Source organism: Panthera tigris, chromosome B1 (assembly GCF_018350195.1).
Source record: "Panthera tigris isolate Pti1 chromosome B1, P.tigris_Pti1_mat1.1, whole genome shotgun sequence".
Taxonomy (NCBI): domain Eukaryota; kingdom Metazoa; phylum Chordata; class Mammalia; order Carnivora; family Felidae; genus Panthera; species Panthera tigris.
This window is the reverse complement of record NC_056663.1, coordinates 71,983,398-72,007,513: the sequence shown is the minus strand read 5'-3', so window position 1 is coordinate 72,007,513 and position 24,116 is coordinate 71,983,398. Positions and strand designations below refer to the sequence as shown.

Below are 24,116 nucleotides of genomic sequence, written 5' to 3'. Positions count from 1 at the left end.
TGAAATTTCCTTTATTTATTGGTAATTTGATGGGATCTAAGTGATCTGTAACATCCTGAGATGTCATATGGACATATGTCATATGGAAATATGTTCATATGTTCATTATATATTGTTGAGCGGTAAATTCTGGTAACCAAATACACAGTTTGATCTCTATTTTAAGGAATAAAAAAAAAAAAGTTTGTATATATGCATGTTATGTGTATGTGTTCTATTTCTATATGTAGAGAGAGAGAAAATATAGAAATACAACACATATAGGTAGCATGGGAGAGACAGAGACAGAGATAGAGAGACACGGAGGAAAATAGAGATAGAGGGAACTATATCTCTGCCTTCTTCATTCTCAGCTTAATTTCAACTACAAGAAAAAATGCACTGGAAATTAAAAGCTGGGAGAGTACAGAGTATGTTAACTATGAATGTTTCGGGGAGATGGGAATGTGGGTTATTTTTGCTATTTGCACTTATTATTATTATTTTAAGAGAGAGAGAGAGAGAGCGTGCACAAGTCAGGGGGCAGAGGGAAAAAGAGAGAGAATCCCAAACAGGCTCCACTCCACGCTCAGGGCAGAGCCCGATGTGGGGCTCAATCCCACCACCCCAGGATGATAACCTGAGCTGAAATCAAGAGTTAGATGCTCAACCGACTAAGCCACCCAGGTGATGCTGCACTTTCTAATTATTTGATAATTTTATAATTACATTACCTTTGTAATTTGTGTAGTATTTCAAGTAAAAAAAAGTTTATATCCAATTTTTTTTTCAAAATTTCAGTCATTTCTAATAAAAGGTACATCATCATAATATAATTATTTCATCTTAAAAAAAACTTTTGTGTGGTTAACATAGTGTTATATTAATTTTAGGTGTACAATATAGTGATTCAACCATTCTATACATTACTCAGTGCTCATCATAAGTGTACTCTTAATCCCCCTCACCAATTTCCCCCATCCTTGCCCCTGCCCCCCACTTCCCTTCTGGTAACCATCTGTTTGATCTCTATAGTTAAGAGTCTGGTTTTTTGGTTTGTCTTTTTTTTTTTTTTTTTTTTTTCTTTTCTTTGTTCAATTCATTCTCTTTCTTAAATTCCACATATGAGTGAAATCATATGCTATTTGTCTGTCTCTGGCTTATTACGCTTAGTATTATACTCTCTAGATCCATCCATGTTGCTGCAAATGACAATGATCATTTCACCTTTAGCCCACAAATAAAACTCACACCACATTTTTCAACGTTATGAAATGAAATTTGGCACAATCAATAAATAACAGGACCCAATAAAATAAATCTTTAATGATTAACTTTAATTAAGCAGAACATGAAGTATGCTACTAAAAAGCAGACATTAAATACATCTCCTCAAGTAATTCTTAAACATCCTAAATTTAATACCAATAATTTAATTAACATTATACAATTACATGTAACATGTTCCAAAATAATCAAATCACAAGAAATTTTAAAATAAAAAGAATTCAGGGAAGTCTCTAGTTAAGCATTTACATAGCATTCATTATTCTGTCAGCCAATGTACCTAGGAAGCAGGACAATTGGTAATATCTTTGCTTTGTGTAGAATGGAAGCATATGGGTTTAAATACCTTTTAATATAGCACTATTGAAATTAGAGCCAAGATTACATCAGGAAAATTTGTTTTCTGTACTAGTTTATTCTCGGGACCTACTTTGGCTAACATGCAATTTCTCCCATTTTGAGAAATTCCTTTTTTTCCATTTTACTGTAGCCTGTGACCCAGAGCTTCAGAAACTTCAGTACTCCCCCCACCCATGAAATAGTGGTGGAGGTGCCCAAAGAGCTTTGATCTGGTGGAGTTATGGAGAAGGCACTGGAAGAATAAGGGACCATTGGAGAGAATCAAAACGAACTAAGTTGATAATTACCATGGCTACAAAAGTTAGTGTGAAAGTTTTATCAGATCTCAAAATTGTGGAATGGCGGGCTGATTACAACCGGAAAACTGGACACCTGATTTCTAACTTTGGATTCTTATGGTTAGTGATCTGAGCTTGGGCAAGTCAAAGTAGTCATTCAACTTACAAATAGTGTTTGGGCCAACTTTATTAAATTATTAAAACCCTTCCAGATACATAGTTTTATCACTCCAAGGTATATCCAACTGGGAACACTTAACTATTTTCAGCTACCGCTTTGGCAACAGTGAGACATCAGTTTCAATACTATTTAGAACAATAAATGAACTACTAACATTTTCAAAACAGGATGCAATACAAACCACTGGAAAATTGTTATCCCTGAATGGTTCTTATTTTCTTTAAGAAAACTGCCACTTCCTACTGATCTAAAATGCCATATAGTTTTTCTCTATTTATAGAACGCACTACTGTTTTCTTGCTTGTTACGGGGAAAATACATTCTGTATACAATTTTATTTTTGTATTAATCTGCCAATTTCTAGGGAAATTGTTTTCAGTCATATTACAAAATATTCATTAAATTCTTATTTTCTGTACTTTGAAGTGTTAGCATTCAAGTGATCAATAGAGTTTACAAAAGTAGAATTTTAGTCTGAAAATCTATACGCTTTTAGTGTCTTTAATTTGAATTCCCTATTATAAATTAATGAAAACTTGATGAGCAAATGTATTGATATTTGATACTTTAAAGGATATATGGGAAAATCATACCCCTTAAATAGATAAATGCATTCAAGAGAATATTACCAGGTTGGATTCTCTCCTTTGGATCTCAGAAAGTCAACAGTACTTTACTTTCATCCAGCTCTTAAAACTCAGCTTTATTTTTGCTACGGGAAGAAGAGAGGATTTCATTCAACTAGATAACTGATCAGCAGGTGTTACTGTAAACAGGAAGTAATTTATTATTTATCGTAGTTAAGACAAAATTCCCCACTGAGGGAAATGAATTGCTGAGTCTTCGCAAACACCTCAATTTCCCATTTCATTCTACTTCACAAGCAGCGCTAAGATTTAGATTTCTTTAGATTTCTTTTTAGGAGGTCTCTAATCCAACTCACCTCCATACTCTCTTTTGATGACCAGACTGGCCAGGAAAGTGGAGATTTCTTCTTGCATGCTAAGAACGTGTAAGTCAAATAACCATTATCAATCCCATCCGTGTTGACCTTCTCCTCACATACATGAAGTGGAGAAATGCAGGGCTTATGGAAGTAAGTAAGTGAAAATGAACATTTATTAAGTCCTTATTATGTGCCACATGCTTTACATTAATTGCTAACTTCATTCAGTGCTCCTGCAACTAAGAAGCGATGATAGCAAGCCACTAAATGATAATGAAGAAGAAAATCATTGGGAAGTGTAAACATTTAATGTGAAATTTATGACATATGCATTTATGATCTCATATCCCTGACCTTTTTTCCTTTAACTTTCCTGGAATTTGCAAATACCTTCTTAGCTCTGAATAGCTAATTAGATACCATAAATAACGATTCATCCTGGTAGGCACTATATACATCTATTTGGTGAAAAACAGAGGAGCTAAATCGCATATTGATAATACACATTGGTGATAATAGTTTCAATTTCATGAAGTATTCTCCTGGTTCCTGGCAGTATAAAAAGGCTTCTAGTTTTGTTTATAATTTAAAAAAAAACAAAAAACAAAAAAAACACAACTACCTGTAGCACTGATGTGATCTAGTGATCCGTGATGTCTCTTATCTTGAACGCACTGCAGCCAGCCTAATCCTCAGAGTGGGACCTTCTGAGTGACTATCTCAAAAGCCTATGTTCCACTACCTGCTGGGTTTCCTGACATTCTAATACTACATACAAGGCATTTGACTAATTCTTTACATATTATGAAATCTTCTTTCATTTTATAGATCTAATAAAGTTCACCATCTCTGATAACAAACAGATATTTCTTAAAAGGAAATACAAGCTCTAAGTAACAATGCACGATTTTAGGATCTGAGAGGTAAAATGTGTTTATAAAGTTGATATAATACAGAGCATAAAAATGAGCCTATTGATTCTGGGGGGAGGAAGACTTACTCAATTCTAATCTCAAATGTCACATGCTAAATGTATGGCAAGTTACTTCTCTGAGTCTCAGCATTTTTAATCTGAAAAATAATACCTGCGTTGAATACTTGTTGCAAAGAATTAACATTTGTAAAGACCCAGAAGAGACCATACAATAGGTGCTTAATAAAGAGTAATTATATTCTCACCCATCATTGCATCCCATCATTGGCTAAAGTAGTATCACAACTCTGAGAGCATACATTTGGTCTGTGATAAATTAGCTGACCAGTTCAAGTATGAGTCCAATTAATATAAAGATATGCACAGATCAAATAAATAAATAAAGATTCTTTGGGCATTTTCTACAAGTTACCTTCCTATACAGCTGTCTTCTAAATATAAGCTATAAGACTCTAGAATAGGTTAAGAGGTCAAATATTGCCTTTATCACCTATATGGCTTAAATCTGGAAAATAATAACAGTGATAATGACCTTGAACTCGTGTGGAATTTCCATCTCAATTGTGTGAGTATTTCACTGCCAAGAAACGGATATCTTTTGATATCACCAAAATAATAAAGTGAGATAGAATTTAGAGGACAAATTTGAGAGGTCTACTCAAATGCCTATGTCTATGATTGTCATGGAAATCTGGGACAGATACACTCATATTAAAACATAAGGCATACTCCTTAAATAGAATGCCTGGAGGATTAGAGTTCTACTGAACTTCTGCCTCACCCGACCAAAACTGTAACTTGTACAGTGCAAGTACAACCACTCAAGTTAAAGATAAGTTTTGGAAAAAATAATACATGCGTACTGCCAGCAATGATTCCTTTTAAAACCTGAATCTAGGTGGACAATCATTCACAGAATGATTCAATTATTTCTATGATTGTCATACCTAAATGGTTTCCTTTATTCTGGGGAATACACACACTTCAATACCGGGCACGGCTGAAAGTGGTCATGGGTCACTTGATTGTAACAATTGCAAAGACATGATAAAGGGTTCTTTTAACGGTAAGAGCGATCTGATTATTAGCTTCTCATTTGAGGCAGCTTATCTACGGTCCAAGAAAAATGCCTTCAATTATTTCATTGATTAAACTCCAAAGCATCTTATCCACAGTGAGTGGAAATGGCTGGCGTTTAATAACATAGAACTCTTCTAACTATAACTAACTGAATAAATAGTTTCAAACTCACGGCTAAAATTAGTGAATTGATAAATAACTACATCTCACGTAAGAATGAGAATTATCAAAACACTTTTGAGAACACAGTTCGACTTGGAGGGCTCCAGGGAGGAAGTGCCTCATTTTCAAGAAAGGAATGACGTTTCTTCTGTTTTCGTTCAATTCTTTCCTGCCTTTCTTTCTTTTCCTAAAGAGAAAACAGAACACTGTAAATTTACATACATATATGAACATTATTTTCAAATCAAGTTGCTCATTGAAGAACAAAATAATCCATTACAGGAGATTTAAATGTCATTTCCGATTTAATTGTTTATAAAGGAACAGTAGCTAGAGAATATTGCTTATAAAGAATACTACCAACAGGAACTAATACACCACTTAATCACTTATTTTTTAATATTAAAAGTGATAATATTTAAATAAAATTGTGAAAAATGGGAAAAAACCCTAAAATTCCATAACTCAAAGAGAATAATTATTAGAGGTCGGTGGATGACTTTCTGAGAACAGATTCTCAGAACTAAATTTACTGGGTGCAAAAGTTGAATCTGCCATAGCAGCAGGGATACTTCAAAATTTTCATACATAGTTGAAAGCTAAGTCTCATGTTTCTTTGCTTATTATTGAGTTTGAGCACATTTTGATTTCTTTAGCACTTTTAAGTGAATTTTTTTCTCAATTATTTGGCTCATCGATATGGATATCATAAACACCTTTTTCAGAATTTATTTATTTATTTATCTTGAGAGACATAGAGCATGAGTTGGGGAGGGGCAGAGAGAGAGGGAGACAGAGAATCAGGCTCCGTGCTGCCAGCACAGAGCCCAATGCGGGGCTCGAACCCGTGAATGATGAAATCATGACCTGAGCCGAAATCAAGAGTTAGACACTTAACCGACTGAGTCATTCAGGTGCCCCCTGCAGAGTTTCATACAGTAAATATTATCTTTGCAGCAAACATTTTATCTATGTTACTTTTAGTCCTTTTTACCAAAATAAATAAATCAATAAAATAAAAAATAAGAAATATTTCAGCCGTGACAACTGTTTAAAGAGTAATACAGTCAAAACCTGTGAACCCGCTATCTGCCTTCTAAAAGAAAACATGACCAATACTTTTGAAGCTCTCGGTGTTCATTCCCTTATCACAGTCCTTCCTCTCCACCCCACTGAGGTATCCATTGCTCTGAATTCGATGTTTATCATTCCAGTGTATCTCTTAATTTTATTGTAATATTTTATTATAATATGTAGTACTTTTATCATGTATGTATTAATCCCCCAATAAGTAACTTTTTTTGCATGTTTTTACAATTTATAATAAAAGGGAACACACTATATATTTTTTGCAACATCCTCTTTTATTCATCTTAATATTTCTAAGATCCAGCTATATGAGGTATAACTCTAGTTCCTTGATATTCCATAGAATACTCATAGAATTCCAGCATAGCAACTTATCACAACTAATCAATTTTTGTTGTTGTTGTTGTGAAAGAATGATGTTCCTTTTTTTTTTTTTTTTCCACGCAATGACCATGTTATAAACATCCTTGTTTGATTCCTTGTACTTATAAGTCAAGATTTTCTCTCCATGTACATGCTTGGAGTAAAATTGGTTTGTAGGGTTTGACTATGTTCAACTTTACTGGGAAATAATTTATTTTTCAAAGCTGCTGTAGGAATTCACCAAGCAGCACCTACACTGACTTTTTATGTTAATGCATTAATGATTTTAAATTTCATATCTGTTCATGTTTTCCTTTGTTATTTCCATAGCACTTCTAGGTTTAGAAAAGCATCTTATCTTGTGAGACTTGATACTGTTTTATTTTCTTTTGGTTCTTCTATTGTTTGGCATTTTATATTCATTGCTTTAGTTCTTTTGGAGTTTCTATTGTTGTAGGGTAATTTTCTGAAGGGATTTTATGTCCAAATGACACACAAATAACCAAATTATAATTTCCCTGCATGTATTAATTTGCGTTACTTTATTATATAGCATATCCTTACTTGTAACAGGTTCTGAGGGGTCCTGGGGGGTCTAATATTTGGTACTATACTGCTTTGATTTATGTTTACTCATTCACCTTTTAAGCACTGAGATCCTACTCTGGGTCAAGTAGCATAGTGAGGGCCATGCATAAAGTGATTCTAAAATCCAAACACACCGATTTGGTCCCTGTCCCTCAGGGGATTTTCAAAATAGGCAGTTAATAAACAATCAAATAAACCACAGATCATTTCGAGTTGTGAGAATTTCTATGGAACATCATGAAAAAATCGTTGTGATTGTTAAAGAGCAAAAGGGAGTACTTGCAAAGAAAAGTGGACTCAGGAATGTCACTGTGAGTGAGACAAGATGGGTAAGAGAAGCCACTTGTGATACGCGATGGGGAGAGAGCATTTCAAGCAGAGGGAACAGTATATGTCAGGGCTCAGACAAGTCAGAGAACCTTGGGATGTGAGGAGAAACGAGAGAGCCAGCGTGACTCAAACTGGGAAGATGGGAAGGGGGTGCCAGGTGAGAATAAAGACAGGACAGTGAGGTGCGGTGGGGCCCGCAGGCCACAGTAACAACTGGAACATATGTAAGAGAAGAGAAGTCAACAAGTGACGCTGGGAAGGGAGGCCGGGAAGTGAGAGAAACCAGGGGAACAGGGCACCCAGGGGAGAAGATGGCTGCAAGAAGGAGGATGCGACTATCTAGAATGTTTGAGAGGTCCGGGGAATGTGGCAGAAAACAACACATTGGATGGCTACATGGTCTGCAAAACTAACTGTCAAAGCGTAGTTTCTGTAACACAATGGCAAAAGAGACAAGCTCGGAGTGTGTGGAGGGTGAAAAGGGTATGGAGAACTAAGAAGTGTAAATAAACCTTTAGAAGTTTAGCTGTAGAAAAAGCAGTGAAATGTGGGACCACCTCTGGAGGCAAATGAGGGATTAAGGGCTACATATCCTGGGAAGTGGTGGGAATAATCCAGGCGAGAACGCTGGCTTCTGGGTGAATGGAATGGTAAGTTTTTATTTTACTGCTTGATGGGAACAGTTCTGACCCTCATCTTATTTGAAAATATTACCTTCCAGAATCTCACATTTTCATGAAAGCAGATGGATTTTCGAACCATTCTGTTTCCCCGTACACATACCCGTCAAAGAGATGACTGAGTATGTGGGAAGTACCATGAAATCTAGATATTAATCTAGGACTACCTGAAATGTTAACAGTTCTCGCTCCTTTCACCCTGCAGCTCAGATTGTCTTTCCATTTCTCCAAGTCTCTGCTAACACCTGAAAGTTGGGTGGTTTCCTCACCTTGGTGATTTTCTCAAGGAGCAGCAGTACCCAGGAACCCTTAAACAACACTGCCTCTGCAGACTGAGCAGCTTGGGAGGGACAGCATTTTTGGTAAATTATTAGGTGTCTATGGTTCTTTTACCCGTACCTGTGTGGAACTGATAGATGTCACAAGGAGAATACGATAACGCAAGGTTTCCATCGACATACAATTATTCACATAAAACGAAAAGAATAGAGAGGTATGAAATTATTTTAACACCCTGCTCCAGATCATGAAAATGTTTGCATGCCTACTAGTCCTACTAAAGCAAAGAGGGAATCTCCTTTCAGAATCTTAATTGAGAAAACAACAAAAAAAACTATAATTGAGTCACGGTCAATCATTTTAGTATCTCAGAGGGAGGCAGACCCTCTTGCTAGGTAGCAGAAAAGCAAAGACTAGGCTGTGTCCACAGAAACTGACCAAACCTCTTTTTGTCTGTTCCATTTAACATGGGGAGAGAGAGGGAAACATGAAACAAGTTTGTTCTTACTGGTAGATACTAAAAAGGTCAGAATAGGAAATAAGCAACTATCAACCTTAATATCAATTCAGATGATCTGTAATGTTATCTTGAGTAATAATTAATTATTGGTAATATTACTCAAGCAATAATTAAAAACTAAAAGAACCTTGTTATAAAGTCCTTCTGACTGTTGTCTGTTGGAGACTGAACTTTTTATTCATTTTCTTATTAAAGGCAACTATTAATTAATCTGGGAACCAGCGTAAAGAAGAGAGTCTTACTGATCTTTGGCTATAACTTTCCCCTAAAAGAATAACTCATCCAATGCTCACTACTCAAATTAGATTTTATAACAAAATTTTGACACGTAACTTTACATTAAAATGAAAGTCCTTAGACTTCTAAATAGAGGTATTTTTCCAAACTATCTGCAAACAAATTTTAATAAGAGATTGGTAAAATGGAGGAGTAGTTCTGTAACATATTGTATATGGATGTTTTTATAAGTAGCATTATATTTGTTGAGGTTATACTGACATCAAAACAAGTCATTTTCATCGTACATCTTTGATTGATGAGTTTTTGTTCTCTAGAGGACTGATCAGGATGAGAAAGTGACTAAGTACTGTAATAAAACACAATGTACCTAACTGTGGCTTAGTCATTAAGGAGATTCTATTCCATTTTCAAGAATAAGTGAAAATAAAACTGAAAACTTAAACACGTACATTTAGTTGCTACAAGTGATACTAGCACACAGTGTATGTCTCCTTGATCTATGAAGAGTTTTCATTTTTCTTAGAACCAAGCACTATTTAAGAGTTTAAGGAAGGGGCGCCTGGGTGGCTCAGTCAGTTAAACGTCCAACTTCGGCTCAGGTCGTGGTCTCACAGTTCGTAGGTTTGAGCCCTGCATAGGGCTCTGTGCTGACAGCTCAGAGCCTGGAGCCTGCTTCGGATTCTGTGTCTCCTTCTCTCTCTGCCCTACCCACCCCCCTCTCTCTCTCAAAAATAAACATTACAATTTTTTTTTAAAAAGTTTAAGAAAGCCATCACGAAACACTACCTTCCTCATTCAAACCATTAAACCAATTTTGATCACCTTATTCCTTACTGTTTTTCTGCCTGAAATTGGCATAAAGCTGCACGAAAGTCAACACATAAACAATAATAAATTCTGTTGCTATTTTTATTAGGATTGCATTAAATTTGTAAATTACTGCAGGGAGAACTGACATCTATAACATCATTATAAGACTGAGTTTCTATCCAAGAGCAGTTTTGATCCATGTTCTCAAGTCTTCATTTGTGTCCTTTAGGAGTGTTCTAAAATTTTCTTCATAGTTGTCTTTGTCTTGCACGTTTCTTAAGTTTATTCCTAAATGCTTCATGTTTTTATCTTATCTTTACATAGTCTGCCTTGTGTCCTGAATGTTTCTCTAGCTACTGTTGATTCTAAAGTTTATGAGAAAAAGTAAATAATAATAGATACTTGAAAGTGGAGCTATGAAGGAAGATTAAACAAAACAGATATGAAAACATATAAAGTCCTGACAATGAAACAGTATATGGAATATGTACAGTGAGATCTGAGATTGACCCATGGAACAGAAAGTCAAGAAACAGATCCTGGGGCACCCGGGTGGCTCAGTCACTTGGGCGTCCAACGTCAGCTCAGGTCATGATCTCATGGTTTGTGAGTCTGAGCCCCGTGTCAGGCTCTGTGCTGACAGCTCGTAGTCTGGAGCCTGCTTCGGATTCTGTGTCTCCCTCTCTCTCTGTCCCTCCCCCACTTATATTCTGTTTCTCTCTCTCTCTCTCTCTCTCTCTCTCCCCCCCTCAGAAATAAATAAATAAACATTAAAAAAAGAAAGAAGAGAAGAAACAGATCCTAAGTTCTGGGAATGTATCAGATAACAAAGGCAGTACCTCAAATCATTGGGTAAAAGGCTTTTTTATAGGAGATGTGTTTGGAAAAAATAAAGTTGGAATCAAATATCCCATCACGAGCAAGATAAATTATAAGCTGGTCAAATGTTAAAATGTCAAGATATTAAAATCATAAAGTTACTAGAAGAAAAATGAGAGCACTTTATTTAACTTCAAGTCATGAAGAAAGTCTTTTCAACTATGCCTGAAAATAGAACTCAAAAGACTGATAAATTTGACACCAGAAGATAAAACAAAATTGTTCATCGCATAAAATACTATATGCAAAGTTGAGAGATCAACAAAACCATGGGAAAAAGTGGTTGTAACTCATACCAGAAATAGGCTTATTTCCCTAGTGTATAAAAAAGCTTCTGAAAATTAATATGAAAAAGACCAACAGAAAAATGTGCAAAGTCTATGGATTAACAGTTTACAAAAAAAAATGACAAGTGACCCTTCCACAAATGAAAAGATGCTAAAAGTCAGTCCTAACCAGAGAAATACAACCACAAAATACCCTGAACAGTATTTTTAACTAGCACATTGACATGAATTCAAAAAGTTTATAAGAAATCTTACTGGAGAGAGCCCTACCGGATGCTATGCCCCTGTGGAGAAACTTTTACACTTTGTGATTGCTGCAGCAGGCGGAGTGCTAACTACCCACATGAATGTGCCACCTATGGAGGTGCTAACTACCCGCGTGAATGTGCCACCTACCGATGTAAAGTGCTTTTCATATGAACACGTTACCTAGTCAAAAATTGATAAACACGTATATATATGATGATATTTTAAAACGGAAAACAGTATTTTGCTTAACATCAATGAAAAGGAACTATAAACACAAGTAGACTAAAACAGAAGAAAAATATTTAAAAAACAGAAACATGTTAAGTCCAGGTAGACATTTTCCTCCCGAACTTCTTATTTGCTTTCTTTCGTTAAAAAGCACCAAAATGAGACTTTCTCCTCGAGGTCATTGGAAAGAGCAAAAGAGAATTTAAAAAGTGGAATAACTTTCTCACCGTTCAATTCAGTATTACTATGTGTCATGACAAGTCCCACCTAAAAGCTGACAAGTCCTTCAGCAGTGCACTTGTCAGCTTTCCGTGATTTTACACCTAAGAGTCATTGCAAAGGAAGACTAGGCACGACTGGTAAGTGACTAACCCTGGGAATGTGGGTAAGGAAGAGTATCATGCCTGAAGGCTTACGCCTGAGTGCTTGAAGGAATAGTAGAAGCGTTAACAGAAATGAGTAAATCAAAGGCAATATGATAGACATAGGGAGAGAACAGATTCAACAAGGCAGCTTTGAGTAGAAATGGCAGCAGGCAGGGGCAAAAAGAACTAGAATTAGGCACAGAGAAGTCATGAATAAAGTACATTAATAAGACACAGGTGCATTAACAAACAATACCTACCAGCCATTTTTCATATTCATCAATAGCTTGCTTGTCTTTATCTTTCTTCTCTGCTTTTTTCAGTTCTTCTCTTCTTTTCTCATTTATTCTCTCTTTCTCCTTTTCTTTGAAAAAGGCGTCCTTCTTTTCATTCCTATGTAGGACAGTACAAAACACTGGGTGGTTAAAGGAGAGGCTATAATAAAGATTTCCTAATACATCTTTGTGGTAATGAGATGCCGATACATTAGTAAATTTCAGGCAAACAATGTTTTAAAAGCCTAGAGCGTTATTCATTTGAAATGGAGCAAAACAGTTCTCATTTGGGATTACCATTTCTCTACAGCTGTTAAGTTATCTTTCCTTTTCTCAGCAATAGTTTCCTCCTCTTTCTGCTTCTTCGCTCTTTCATATTCTTTCTCCTTTTTATTTTTCTCTCTAAGATACTCCATCTTTTTCTCTTTCCATCGTTCAAACGCCTGAAAGAGTTCACAACGAGTTTCTTACTGACCGTGGATGTGACCAGGTAAGGAGAAGCCCAGTCAATCAGTCCCACAGGTGCTGAGTGAGGGAGGATAAGGAAGGCAGATGTCCGAAGCCCCTGCATACCTGTAGCGCCTCTCCTTTTCTCACAGCATTTTCTTCCTCGGTTTTTTTCTTGTTTTTTTCCTCAAGTCTTTTTTTGGCGGCGATTTTCTTTGCTTCCTTTTCTTTCATAGCCTTCCAGGCCTCAAATGATGCCAATGCTTCTTCTCTCTTAGCAGCTCTTTTCTATTTCAGAAAAATAAGAGACAGTTAGATGTGTGTGGGTAAATAGATGGCCAAGTATCGGAAGATACCGATATACACATACAGATTGTATTTCCTTCCCTACATAGTCATCGTTTCTAGAAATTGTTTTTCAAAGAAGATAATTTATTTAGGATAGGTTAGACAAGTTGATTTACAAAAAAAAAAAAAAAAAAAAAGTCATCTGATTTTTTCATTGCATTTTAATTTTATTTTTACTCATTGCATTTTAAAATGTCCTTTTCTTAAACCATTTATCTGATATTGATCTGCTATTCATGGGAAAGAACTGTTTTTTGGAAATGTACTGAACAAATGTTGTCAAAACTAATAGGCCAAGTACTACTGTAAAATACTAATAATAAAACATTCTATTAAGGGGGCACCAGGGTGGCTCAGTCGGTTAAGCAACCTACTCTTGATTTCGGCTCAGGTCACGATCTCAGGGTCATGAGATACAGCCCCGCCGTTGGGCTCTGGGCTGACAGCCTGCTTGGGATTTTCTCCTTCCCTCTCTCTCTGCCCTTTCCCTCCTCTCTCTCTCTCAAAATAAATAAATAAACTTCAAAAAAACACACATTCCATTAAAAGAAAGATATCAGGAAAGTTACAGGCTTATAAAGTAAGTCAGAGTGAGGTAGATTGGCCAAGTCACACAGATTTTTGCTTTGAACTGGAGTTCTGACTGACATCAAAGCATAAAATTGTTACTAAACAACAGAGCCCACATGTTGAAACTATGTGCAGACGGGAAAATGTGTGGGTGAGTGTATGGTAAGTATGTTATGACTTTACTTACCTCCACCTAATCCCATATTCTTGGCTTGCTCTAAAATATTGCTTACCATTAAACGACAGAAAGCCTTAGAGAAAACATGATTCAGAAGGGAAGGCACGACATACCTCCCCGAGTTGCGCAGATCACACGAGAAGGTGTCTGGCACTGAGCACAGCAGAGAAACGCTGCAAAAGTGGTGACGGGGATGTGGCACACCCCTGCAGGGCTGCTCCATGCAGTACCCTGCACTTGGGAAATAGGTTCCTCTCTGAATCCATTGAAGTATTGCACAGCACAGTAGAGGGCTTTTAGTTTAGAAGATGCGAAGGAACTAAGCATGTCGGAGACTACCAGGCAGGAGTTAGAGGCAGAGACTCAAGTACTGAAATAAGAGACTACCTCTGGACAGCGGGAAGGATATGGCTCAAGAGTTCATGTAGGGGTTGGTCTTGAAGACACGTATAAAATTCAAGGTGGAAAAGAGGAAAACTAGAGGTCAATGTCTGATGACCCTTTACATTCTTGGCTAAGTCGTAAGATTGAAGTCAATTTTTCACAGGGAAAAGTGAAGTAAGAGTGAACAGGTGTCCACAAGCAACAATAAGTTCACAATGAGTACGGTCAAATGAGTACGAAAAACAGAAATCTCTGTGTATCTGTTTTCATGTAAAACGGTTATATTCATATCAAACTAAAAATGTATAAAGTACCAGAGAAATAAAATCAGAAATCGATTCTCTTATGCATGTTATTTTGCCATTTAAGCAACAGTAGATTTAGCAATGTTAAATATTTAGAGATATTTTACTGACTTAAAAATCCACAGTATTTTCCACTTCTGTATTTCAGAATACCTGTTCGTTTTGGATCCTTAGGTTTTCACTTTCAATCCTTTTGATTCTGTGCATTTCATGTAAATACACATTTTTCTTTTCTAACCACTCCTGTGAGAATAAGAAAGAAACTATATGATATTCAAAGTTTCCCAAATGAATTAGAATTCTTATCCATTTCTGAAATATTTGATTAAAATTTTAAAAAGGCAAAACACAAAATTTAGAAATTCTATATACACTAGTATCATTTTTCTTTTTCTAATAATATTGTAATATATAAAGATAAGTATGAATAAAAAATATGTCTGTCATCTTTCTTATATTTAACAACAGAATTCAAAGATTGAATATAATGGCTACATGAAAGTTCACATTTGTCTCCAAATTTCTCAAGTACGATTTTCTAAAGTGTACTATGTAGTGTAATAAACAAGACAAGAAAAAAAAAAAAGGACCTTTTTGGAAATGAGGAAAAATCAGGAAAGTCTTTTGCTATGCAAGCTTACTTCAAATACAAATTCTTAGGAAAGAAAAAAATTAAAACTTTTTGTTCATAAATTTGTTCATACATTTGTTCATTTGTTCACACATTTTAAGAAGAAAAAGCATAAAAACGTATATAGACCTTAACCATATTTTTGCTTTGGCTGGAATTTTATAAATTTTCATGGCATATTCTCTTTCTTTAAAAACAGCTATGGGGGTGCCTGGGTGGCTCAATCGGTTGAGCGTCCGACTTAGGCTCGGGTCGTGATCTCACAGTTTGTGGGTTCGAGCCCCACATCAGGCTCTGTGCTGACTGCTTGCTTAGAGCCTGGAGGCTGCTTCGGATTCTGTGTCTCCTTCTCTCTCTGCCCCTCCCCCGCTCATGCTTTGTCTCACTCTGCTTCTCAAAAATAAATGAATGTAAAAAAAAAAATGAAAAGAAACTTACAAAATAAAAAATAAAAAAAAAACCAGCTATGATTGGTTAAGCAAAGCTTAGAAAGAAATAATTTAGTAAAAAAAAAAAAAAAAAAAAACAACTTTGGGTTGCTCAGGTATTACAAAGGAACATTCTTCCCAATAAATTAAGTATTAAACCACCATTTCTGACAGGGTCATTTTATTCCTTGATAAACGGGTAACCTTATTAGGTGACTCTTCATTTTTAAAAAATGTTTTCCTTTTTACCTGATAAACAGCTGCCCTTATGTTATCTGCTTGTTCAGGTTCTAGGTTCTGTTTCTGTGAGGGCTTTTGGTCCAAGACTTTCAAAGTCCCTAAATAGTGAGAAGAGGTAGATGCTGACGGTGGTCTCCTTATAGAACTAGATTTCTTTAAAAAGTCAGAGGTCATTAATCTGAAAAGATCCAAAGAAATCAACACAGTTACTACAATTGCACTTGGTAGAAGAAAAACACATTAGAATTTACAGCTACTATATCTGAAATTACATTATAAATTAATAAGTTATAAGTATTTTGAAAATGTAAAAAAAGACGATGATAGTCTTTTCTTACTTAGAGCTTCAAAGTGCTTGCTCTTTCTAGAAAATTGTAATTAGAACATTTTTAAGAAACATGGATTACATCTCAAGTTACATGGAGAAAATAATATAAATAAAGTAGATTTTAAGTCTCTTGTATCATTTTGTTACAAAAAAACAATTCTAAATAGTTAGAATAGCATTTTCTACTTCAGGGGTTGGCAGGAAAATATGGCCCACTACCCAGTTTTGTACAGTTTACTTATTTTGTAAGTTTACTGCACCACAGCTACGATCATTCATTTACATGTTGCCTAAGGCTGTTTCCCTGCTATAACAGCAGAACTGAGTAGTTACAAGAAAGAGAATATGGCCCATAAATCCTAATCCATGTACTAACTGGCATTTTACAGTTAAGGTTTGCTGACCCTTGCTTTATTTGATTAACGGTAATTTAAAAGACAGAAGCTTTTGATTAGCATTTATGAGTTAGACATTCATTATCATCGGCGTGAATGAAGCAATATAGAATCTTGTCATTTTAATAAACCACCTTAGTCCACAGATCCTCAAGGTTTTAAGTATAATTGTCATGTGTTAGACAAAGACACTTAACAGAGAAGTCTAATGCTGGACTTTAGCTTTATTACCATACAGCAAAGAAACTCTAACCCAGGAATAATGTAGAGTATAGAGAATCCCTAATAAATTCCTCATCAAAAAAGAACATGATCAACTGAGGAGTCTTATCATGAAATAACTACTTCATTCATTTCATGAGATGGGAATTTAAAGAAAATCAAGTAATACCAAATGAAATTCACTTTACAGAAGTTAAGCTAAAATTAGGTCTGTTGGAAATAAACTCATAAATTTGGGATAATAATAACTTTATTACCTGCCAGATGCACTGGACGCTCTATTATTTGTTGATTTTTTATTCTTCATATTTCTGTCTTCAATTGTTTTCTATTAAATAGAAAATACCATAGATGGATTACTCCCCATAACTATCACAGTTAGATTTAGGGGCCAAGCTGCAAGGAAATCAATGTTTTTGAAACATCTACTATGTGTCAAGTACAGCAGTCCCTGGGAACTAATAAGGATACTACACTTTAGGGAGGGCTGATGGACATGAAACACAAAAACAAATGTGAGTCAAGAAGGGGTTAAGCTAGGGCCCTGTGACAATGACTAGAGTGAGGGATTATGTTAACGACAGTGATCTGGAAAGGCCTCCCTGAGGTCTTGACATCAGTGCTAAGATAAATGACGAGAAGAAAGGGGCCACATGAAGGAAGGTCTACGGAAAGAAAGAAGTAGTAAGGGCTAAGAACTCGAGAAGGGAAAGAACTTGATAATGTTGAGAAACAGAAAAAGGTGAATGATGCTGAAGCACAGTGAATGACAGGGAGAGTGGAGGAACAGATGGTCAGAGAAGAATGTGTGAGGTCCTTAGAAAGTGGTAAAATGTTTGCATTTTATTTTTTTTTTAAGTTGATTTATTTATTTTGAGGGAGGGAGGGAGGGAGGGAGAGAGAGAGAGAGAGAGAGAGAGAGAGAGAGAGAGAATCCAAAGTAGGTTCTGTGCTGTTAGCACAGAGCCAGACCTGGGGCTCAAACTTATGAACGGTGAGATCATGACCTGAGCAGAAATCAAGAGTCAGACGCTTAACCAACTGAGCCACCCAGGTGCCCCTCTGCATTTTATTCTTATGATGACAATCCAACAAAGAGACCTCAGCAGGGGAATGATGTGATTCAGACTTAAGGAAGGTCCTTTAAGGGGAGTAAGGATAAAGCCAAGGATTAAGTCAAAAGAAATGTCATGGTCTTACTTATTATACATAAATTGCCTGTTGTAATTTAGAACTGCCTCTGTTTGACATTTCTAGGATCCCATCTATAAATTCCAAATACCCTTCTTCTTTTTAAGGAGTAACTTCTCTCCTTTACACAGAAGGCTGCTAGCATTCAAATGAGAACACAGATAGAAACCTACATGGCTTACTTGGCATGACTGATTTTTCCTAAGGAAAGTGGTTACGAACAATATACCTGGAACATGGTTTAATGAACCTTCTCTGTAAATTTTAATACAAAGCATTAGTATTCTGTATTATAAAAGTCCTATTCAACCACAAGTCTTCAACTAGCACTGTTACCTTCCCCAATAGTAAATACACATAGTCACCAGCTGACTATAGCTATAAGAAATAAAGACTAGCTTCAAGAGAAATAAAGACTAAAAATGCTATACCATAAATTTTAAAAGTATACTACTCTGGCATAGTTTCAAGTAATCCTACACACCATAAATCTGGTTCTCAAGGTTATAATAATAATAATGTTTCTAATAATGATACTGTCCATCCATTTAAACAAGAAAGATGTTGGTAAACATTTCTTAAAGATTTCCTTTAAAATGTATAAAATGTTTAAAAATGATATCCAAAATGTTTAAAAATTCACTAATTCAAAACCTTAGAAATTGTTCCAGATAGATGCACTTTTGTAACACGAAGACCTATAGAAACCTACCCACTTATGGGTTTATATTTCTAGATATTTAAAAGTATACTATGATCATATACCTTTGATAATTTTTAATGAAATATTGACTTTTATTATATTCACTGCAAATCTTCCCTGAAGTAAAACAGTATTGAATTAAATAAGAACCACTTGATAATATACCAGTATCAAAAGATGAGTTTTCTACAGATAATTCAAGAGTACATGATACGGCAGGTAAAATATTTAACAGATCTATTTTGAGTTTTGCTGTAGTATAAAAGGTATAATTTTATATAAATACCTTTGAAGATGCAGTTGTATCAGCGGATATTACGATACTCTGAGATTTCAATAGCGGTGGATCAGCTGTCAACTCATTCATGATCAGTTCAGCTTTCTCCTTTTCTTCTTCAAGGTCATCAGTAATCACTTGACTTTCCTTGGATTTCTCATGTGGAGTAGTAACAAAGTCTATCAAAAATGAATTCTCTTCATTTTCATTTGATTTCAAGGAATTGTGGTTTTCAGTAAGTTCTTCATTCTGATCTATTTTGAGACAGAGTCACAAAACTAAAACTCTCTTCTGAACTAATAAGGTAGATAACAGATTCATTTGCTTTCTACTAAATGAGGATTGCCATGCAAAATAAAATGTGAAGAGAGCTATTGTATTCAACTTGAATAAACTTTTCTCCAAAGTGATGTACGAAAGAGAAAGTGGCTACTTAATGTACTAAAGCATTTGACTTACCTAATACTTAGGAAAAAAAAAATCATATTAGTAAGTAGAATGAAATAACTACCCTAAACCAAAGGCACACCAAAAGCTCCTGTTGGTGATAAACCAAGTAAGTGAGAGGGCATTATCTATTCTATTTGAAAGCCTGTGTTTCTTAGCTGGAAAAAGAAGCTGTGCGGGCAGGAGGTACACATCTCTATGCTACTATAGGTACAAGTGGTACGGGAGCAAAATTGCAGAGCTGCAGGAGAACCAAGAATTCATGAAATTTTAGAAGAGTCCACCACACAGAGAATAAAGCCTTCTTCTAGACAGGTTGTTTTTTTTTTTTTTAATTTTATTTTAATGTTTATTATTTATTTTTGAGAGAGAGAGAGACAGAGTGTGAGCAGGGGAGGGGCAGAGAGAGTAGGAGACACAGAATCTGAAGCAGGTTCCAGGTTCTGTCTGAGCTGTCAGCACAGAGCCCGATGCAGGGCTCGAACTCATGAACCGCGAGATCATGACCTGAGCTGAAGTCGGAAGCTTCACTGACTGAGCCACCCAGGTGCCCCCATCTAGACAGTTTTATTTCTGCCAAGATGCAGAAATGTTGTCTATGATACCAACAGGGCACTAAAAGCTGGCCTATTACTCATCTCCATGCTCTAAGGGACAGCCTCAAGCAGTGGCATGACAAGATTCTGTTTCATTATTACAGAACTTCTCCTATTATTCTGCCTGCCCCACTTTGGAATGTTCAACAGAAAGAAGTCTGTGATCACCAATTTTCAGTTCTACTAGGATCCACCTATTGGCCAACTTTGTATTTTTATTGTCAAAGTCTTAATTCTGCTGCTTTCATTATTACAGCCATTTTTTGGAACTGGTTTTGAACTAAGCTGGATTTAAAATAATTTTGTAATTATAGTTATACATTTTCATTTGGAGAGCACTCACGACTCCAAGTATCATTAATGAATTCTTTAGAACTGCTAATTAATGTATTCAGTAAAAAGAACAAGGACTTTGGAGCCAAAGATTCAAATTATGGTTTTATCACTGACTTTTGGGTATGTTTCCCCATATCTTTGCACTTCAGTTTTTCTCATCTGTAAAATGACAAAAATTATACTACATGGCAAGCACTTAATAAATGCACACATCCTGGTCCTAGAAATAGCTATGCTTTTTAGCTCCCATCAAGCTATATGTCACAGGACTAAGGAAAGAAATGCATTAGTAAGTCACAGCTCACACTTACTTACGTGTTTACTGTGGCACTGTTCTAAGGGCTTTACAGGTATTATTAGTTCATTTAATTCTCACAGCCATGAGAGATGAGGTGGCTTGCTCTTAGATCCCCCTTTTCAAGGTCAGTATACAGGGCCAGAGAGATTAGGTAACTTTGCTCTCGTAACCTTGTCTAGTTCTGCATCTAAAATCACATGGTTAGTAAATAGCACACGGGGGGGTTAAAACTAAGGCAAATACAGACATGTATCATTCTGAAAAGTATGTCTTTTGTAAACCAGATTCTTAGCAATATGGAGTTCAAACATAAAATAAGATGTAACAATTTGACATAACTACCTTGTATGGATGCTTTTTCCCCAGATCCTGGTGATAAGGAATCTCCAAGACTTTCTTTAAGAGATGACGATGATAGACTTGTTAACCATGGATCCTGTTCAAAAAAAAAAAAAAAGAAAAAGAGTATTTACTATGTAAGTTTAGTTCTTAAGATTTGTGGTGGGACAATAGCATTATTAAGACTATTTCATAACTCTGAAATCGGCCTTATGAGGAGTTTGCAGATGAAACACCAAAAGCATTAAGCCTGTGGAGGCTAATATGCTTTACTTTCAAACATTGATGTCTTGATCATGAACAGGGGTCACTAAAGAGTTTTTCTAGTTCTTTCATGGGCATCTCGATATTTGTTTTTAGCAATTTTCAAAACTCTTGCTCTCAAATCAGATCTCATAAATATTTGAGACAAAGATTTGATATCTTTTTCTCTAATTCTTATTTCTAAGAAGGTATGAAGAGAGTAAAACAAAAACCCTTGGTCTCAAATGTCCAAATAAAAGCCATTTATAAAACCAAGTAGACAACTACTACCAAATATTTAGATACAAAAAGTACATAGACTCCACGCACTTGAGTTTTCCTCACAATTCTGAAAATTATATCTGAAGTGAAATAATTAATATTTGTATGTCTGTGCCAAACATCTCTTTACAGAATAATAATCTAGCCTAAAGTTGATGGTATCATAATGTAAGAGTTTGACTTTACTGCATAAGTAACAAATTCTATTTTTCTTTCCCACAATATTTTATGGGACAACTATTTACCAAAAGCAAGAAGTAGAAACTATCTGAGAAAATGGCAGAAGGGCTGACACACAGCAATCTACTTTGAGAGGCAAAGCTCTGCCAGAGGAGACTGGCAAGTTAGTAGATTTTTGCCTGAGTTCATTCACCCATCCTTGCAGCCCAAGTGGTAGAAGGTTGCAGCCTCACCAGGCTGGCTTAAAGGGTCAGGGCACGGAGTTTGGGGCTATAAAGTCAGCCAGTAAATTTGAGGAAGAGCTGCAGTGGTACGAACCCCAACATTTGTTTATGAAATTCATCCCAAACCCTTGGTTCATCTATGCATGGCACAGGGAAGACATCAGAGAAGATCCTGTAAAATCAGAGCAATTAGAAACCAAAAGAACTAAGCAGAGATTTCTGTCGATATCCACGGCAAGGGAGACAGACTCGGCAATTTGAGTCCAACCACAATATCTGTACACTAAAACACATGTTCAGAGGAACATAACAGACTCTAGAATCTCTATAACATATTGTTCATAATATACCGTATTCAATCAAAAAGTTTCTAGATAGGTGATGAAATGGAAAATGGTGACTCATATTTATGAAAACAAAAACAAAAATAATAAAAAACAGCCCTTGGGGGGCACCTGGGTATCTCATTCGGTTAAGCGTCCGACTTCAGCTCAGGTCATGATCTCATGGCTCATGAGTTAGAGCCACGCATGGGGTTCAGTGCTGACAGCTCAGAGCCTGGAACCTGCTTCAGATTCTGTGTCTCCCTCTCTCTGCCCCTCCCCTGCTCACACTCTGTCTCTCTCTGTCTTTAAAAAAAAAAAAAAAACAAACAAACATTAAAAACAAACAAACAAAACAGTACTTAGGAGCCAAGCTAGAGATGACCCAGATGTTGCAATGAACAAATGAGGACTTTAAATAGGTATTAAAAATATTTTCAAGCACTTAGAGGAAATACATGCATGGAAGTTGACTAGATGGGGATCTTATTAAATATATGAAAAATAAAAAAAATACCAATGGACACTATAGAGTTGGAAACTATAATACTAAAATAAAACATCTGCTGGGTAGACAACAGCAGATCAGGGATGGCAAAAATGGGCAGTGTACTCAACGACAGACCAATACATTGTTCAATCTGAATAACAAAGGGAAGAAAGACTGAAGAAACATGAACAGAATTTTAGAGACTGAATGAGACATATCAAAGATTTCAATATTAAAAGGAAGAAAAGAAAACTAGGGCAGGAAAAAAAATACATAAAAACTTTCCATTTTCAAAGAAAGTATCAGTTTATAGATCCTGAAAGCTCAGTGAAACCCAAACAGAATAAATATTAAAAAACAAAACACACATCGGGCACCTCGGTGGCTCAGTCGGTTAAGTGTCTGACTCTTGGTTTCAGCTCAAGTCATGATCTCACAGTTTCGTGGGATTGAGCCCCGCATCGGGCTCTGTGTTGGCAGTGCAGAGCCTGCTTGGAATTCTCTCTCTCCCTTTCTCTCTCTGCCCCTCCCTCACTTGTGCTGTCTCTCTCTCTCTTTCTCTCTCTCTGAAAGTAAGTAAATGGATAAAAATTAAAAAAACAAACAAACACACATCTAGTTACCTTGCAGTCAAACTATTGTAATAAAAAACTTTTAAAAAAAAAATCTTGAAAACATTTTGCCAGAAAAAAGAAAACATACATGGGAAGACAACAAAATGAATTATTGCTGATTTCACACCGGAAATAATACCAGCCAGGAACAATGGAAACTAATAAAGAGCTGGGGGAATGGGATTGATGAGAAAGAAACTGTCATCAGCCTAGAAGTATATACTCAGCTAAGCTGACCCACAGTTCCCGGGTTTGAGCCCCACTTTGGGCTCTGTGCTGACAGCTAAACCTGGAGCCTGCTTTGGATTCTGTGGCTCCCTCTTTCTCTGCCCTCCCCTGCTCACGGTCTCTCTCTCTCAAAAATAAATAAACATTAAATTTTTTTTAAATGAAGATGAAATAAATATTTTTTAGATAAGTAGGATCGAGAGAACCCATCACTAGCAAGCCTGCATTACAAGAAATATAAAAATAAGTTCTTAAAATTGAAGGGAAATAACACCAGAAAGTAATCTGGATCTATAGGAAGGAATAAAGATCCTTAGAAATGGTAGACATATTTAAGAAAACTATAAATATTTATTCTTTTTTTTTTCTTTTAATTCCTTAAAAGTCAAAGACAAAAAAGTTTTTTTAAAGGAAAATTGTAACACTGTGTTGTGGGAATTATATGATATGTAAATGCAGTGTTCATGACAACAATAACAG

General features: G+C 35.9%; 1 protein-coding gene and 1 non-coding gene across 5 annotated transcripts in view; one reads left to right on the top strand and one right to left on the bottom strand.

The window, feature by feature from the left end:
• Positions 1 to 2,073: 2,073 nt before the first annotated feature.
• Positions 2,074 to 24,116, bottom strand: part of MAP9 (microtubule associated protein 9) — a 37,069-nt gene continuing 15,026 nt past the window's right edge. For 3 of the 4 annotated variants that reach the window (XM_007084199.3, XM_015538413.2, XM_042983721.1), the window contains 9 exons: positions 21,056 to 21,149; positions 19,046 to 19,290; positions 17,123 to 17,193; positions 15,930 to 16,098; positions 14,775 to 14,864; positions 12,963 to 13,124; positions 12,687 to 12,832; positions 12,375 to 12,507; positions 2,074 to 5,394 (listed from right to left, as the gene is read on the bottom strand). In XM_007084199.3, coding sequence (XP_007084261.1) covers positions 5,272 to 5,394; positions 12,375 to 12,507; positions 12,687 to 12,832; positions 12,963 to 13,124; positions 14,775 to 14,864; positions 15,930 to 16,098; positions 17,123 to 17,193; positions 19,046 to 19,290; positions 21,056 to 21,149 — 1,233 coding nt within the window. In that variant the 3' untranslated portion in view covers positions 2,074 to 5,271. The remainder of the gene's footprint in view (positions 5,395 to 12,374; positions 12,508 to 12,686; positions 12,833 to 12,962; positions 13,125 to 14,774; positions 14,865 to 15,929; positions 16,099 to 17,122; positions 17,194 to 19,045; positions 19,291 to 21,055; positions 21,150 to 24,116) is intronic. The other variant, XM_015538412.2, reaches the window with a different exon arrangement.
• On the top strand, positions 15,462 to 15,546 carry TRNAL-UAG. The gene has a single exon. It is a non-coding gene; the product is annotated as a tRNA-Leu (tRNA).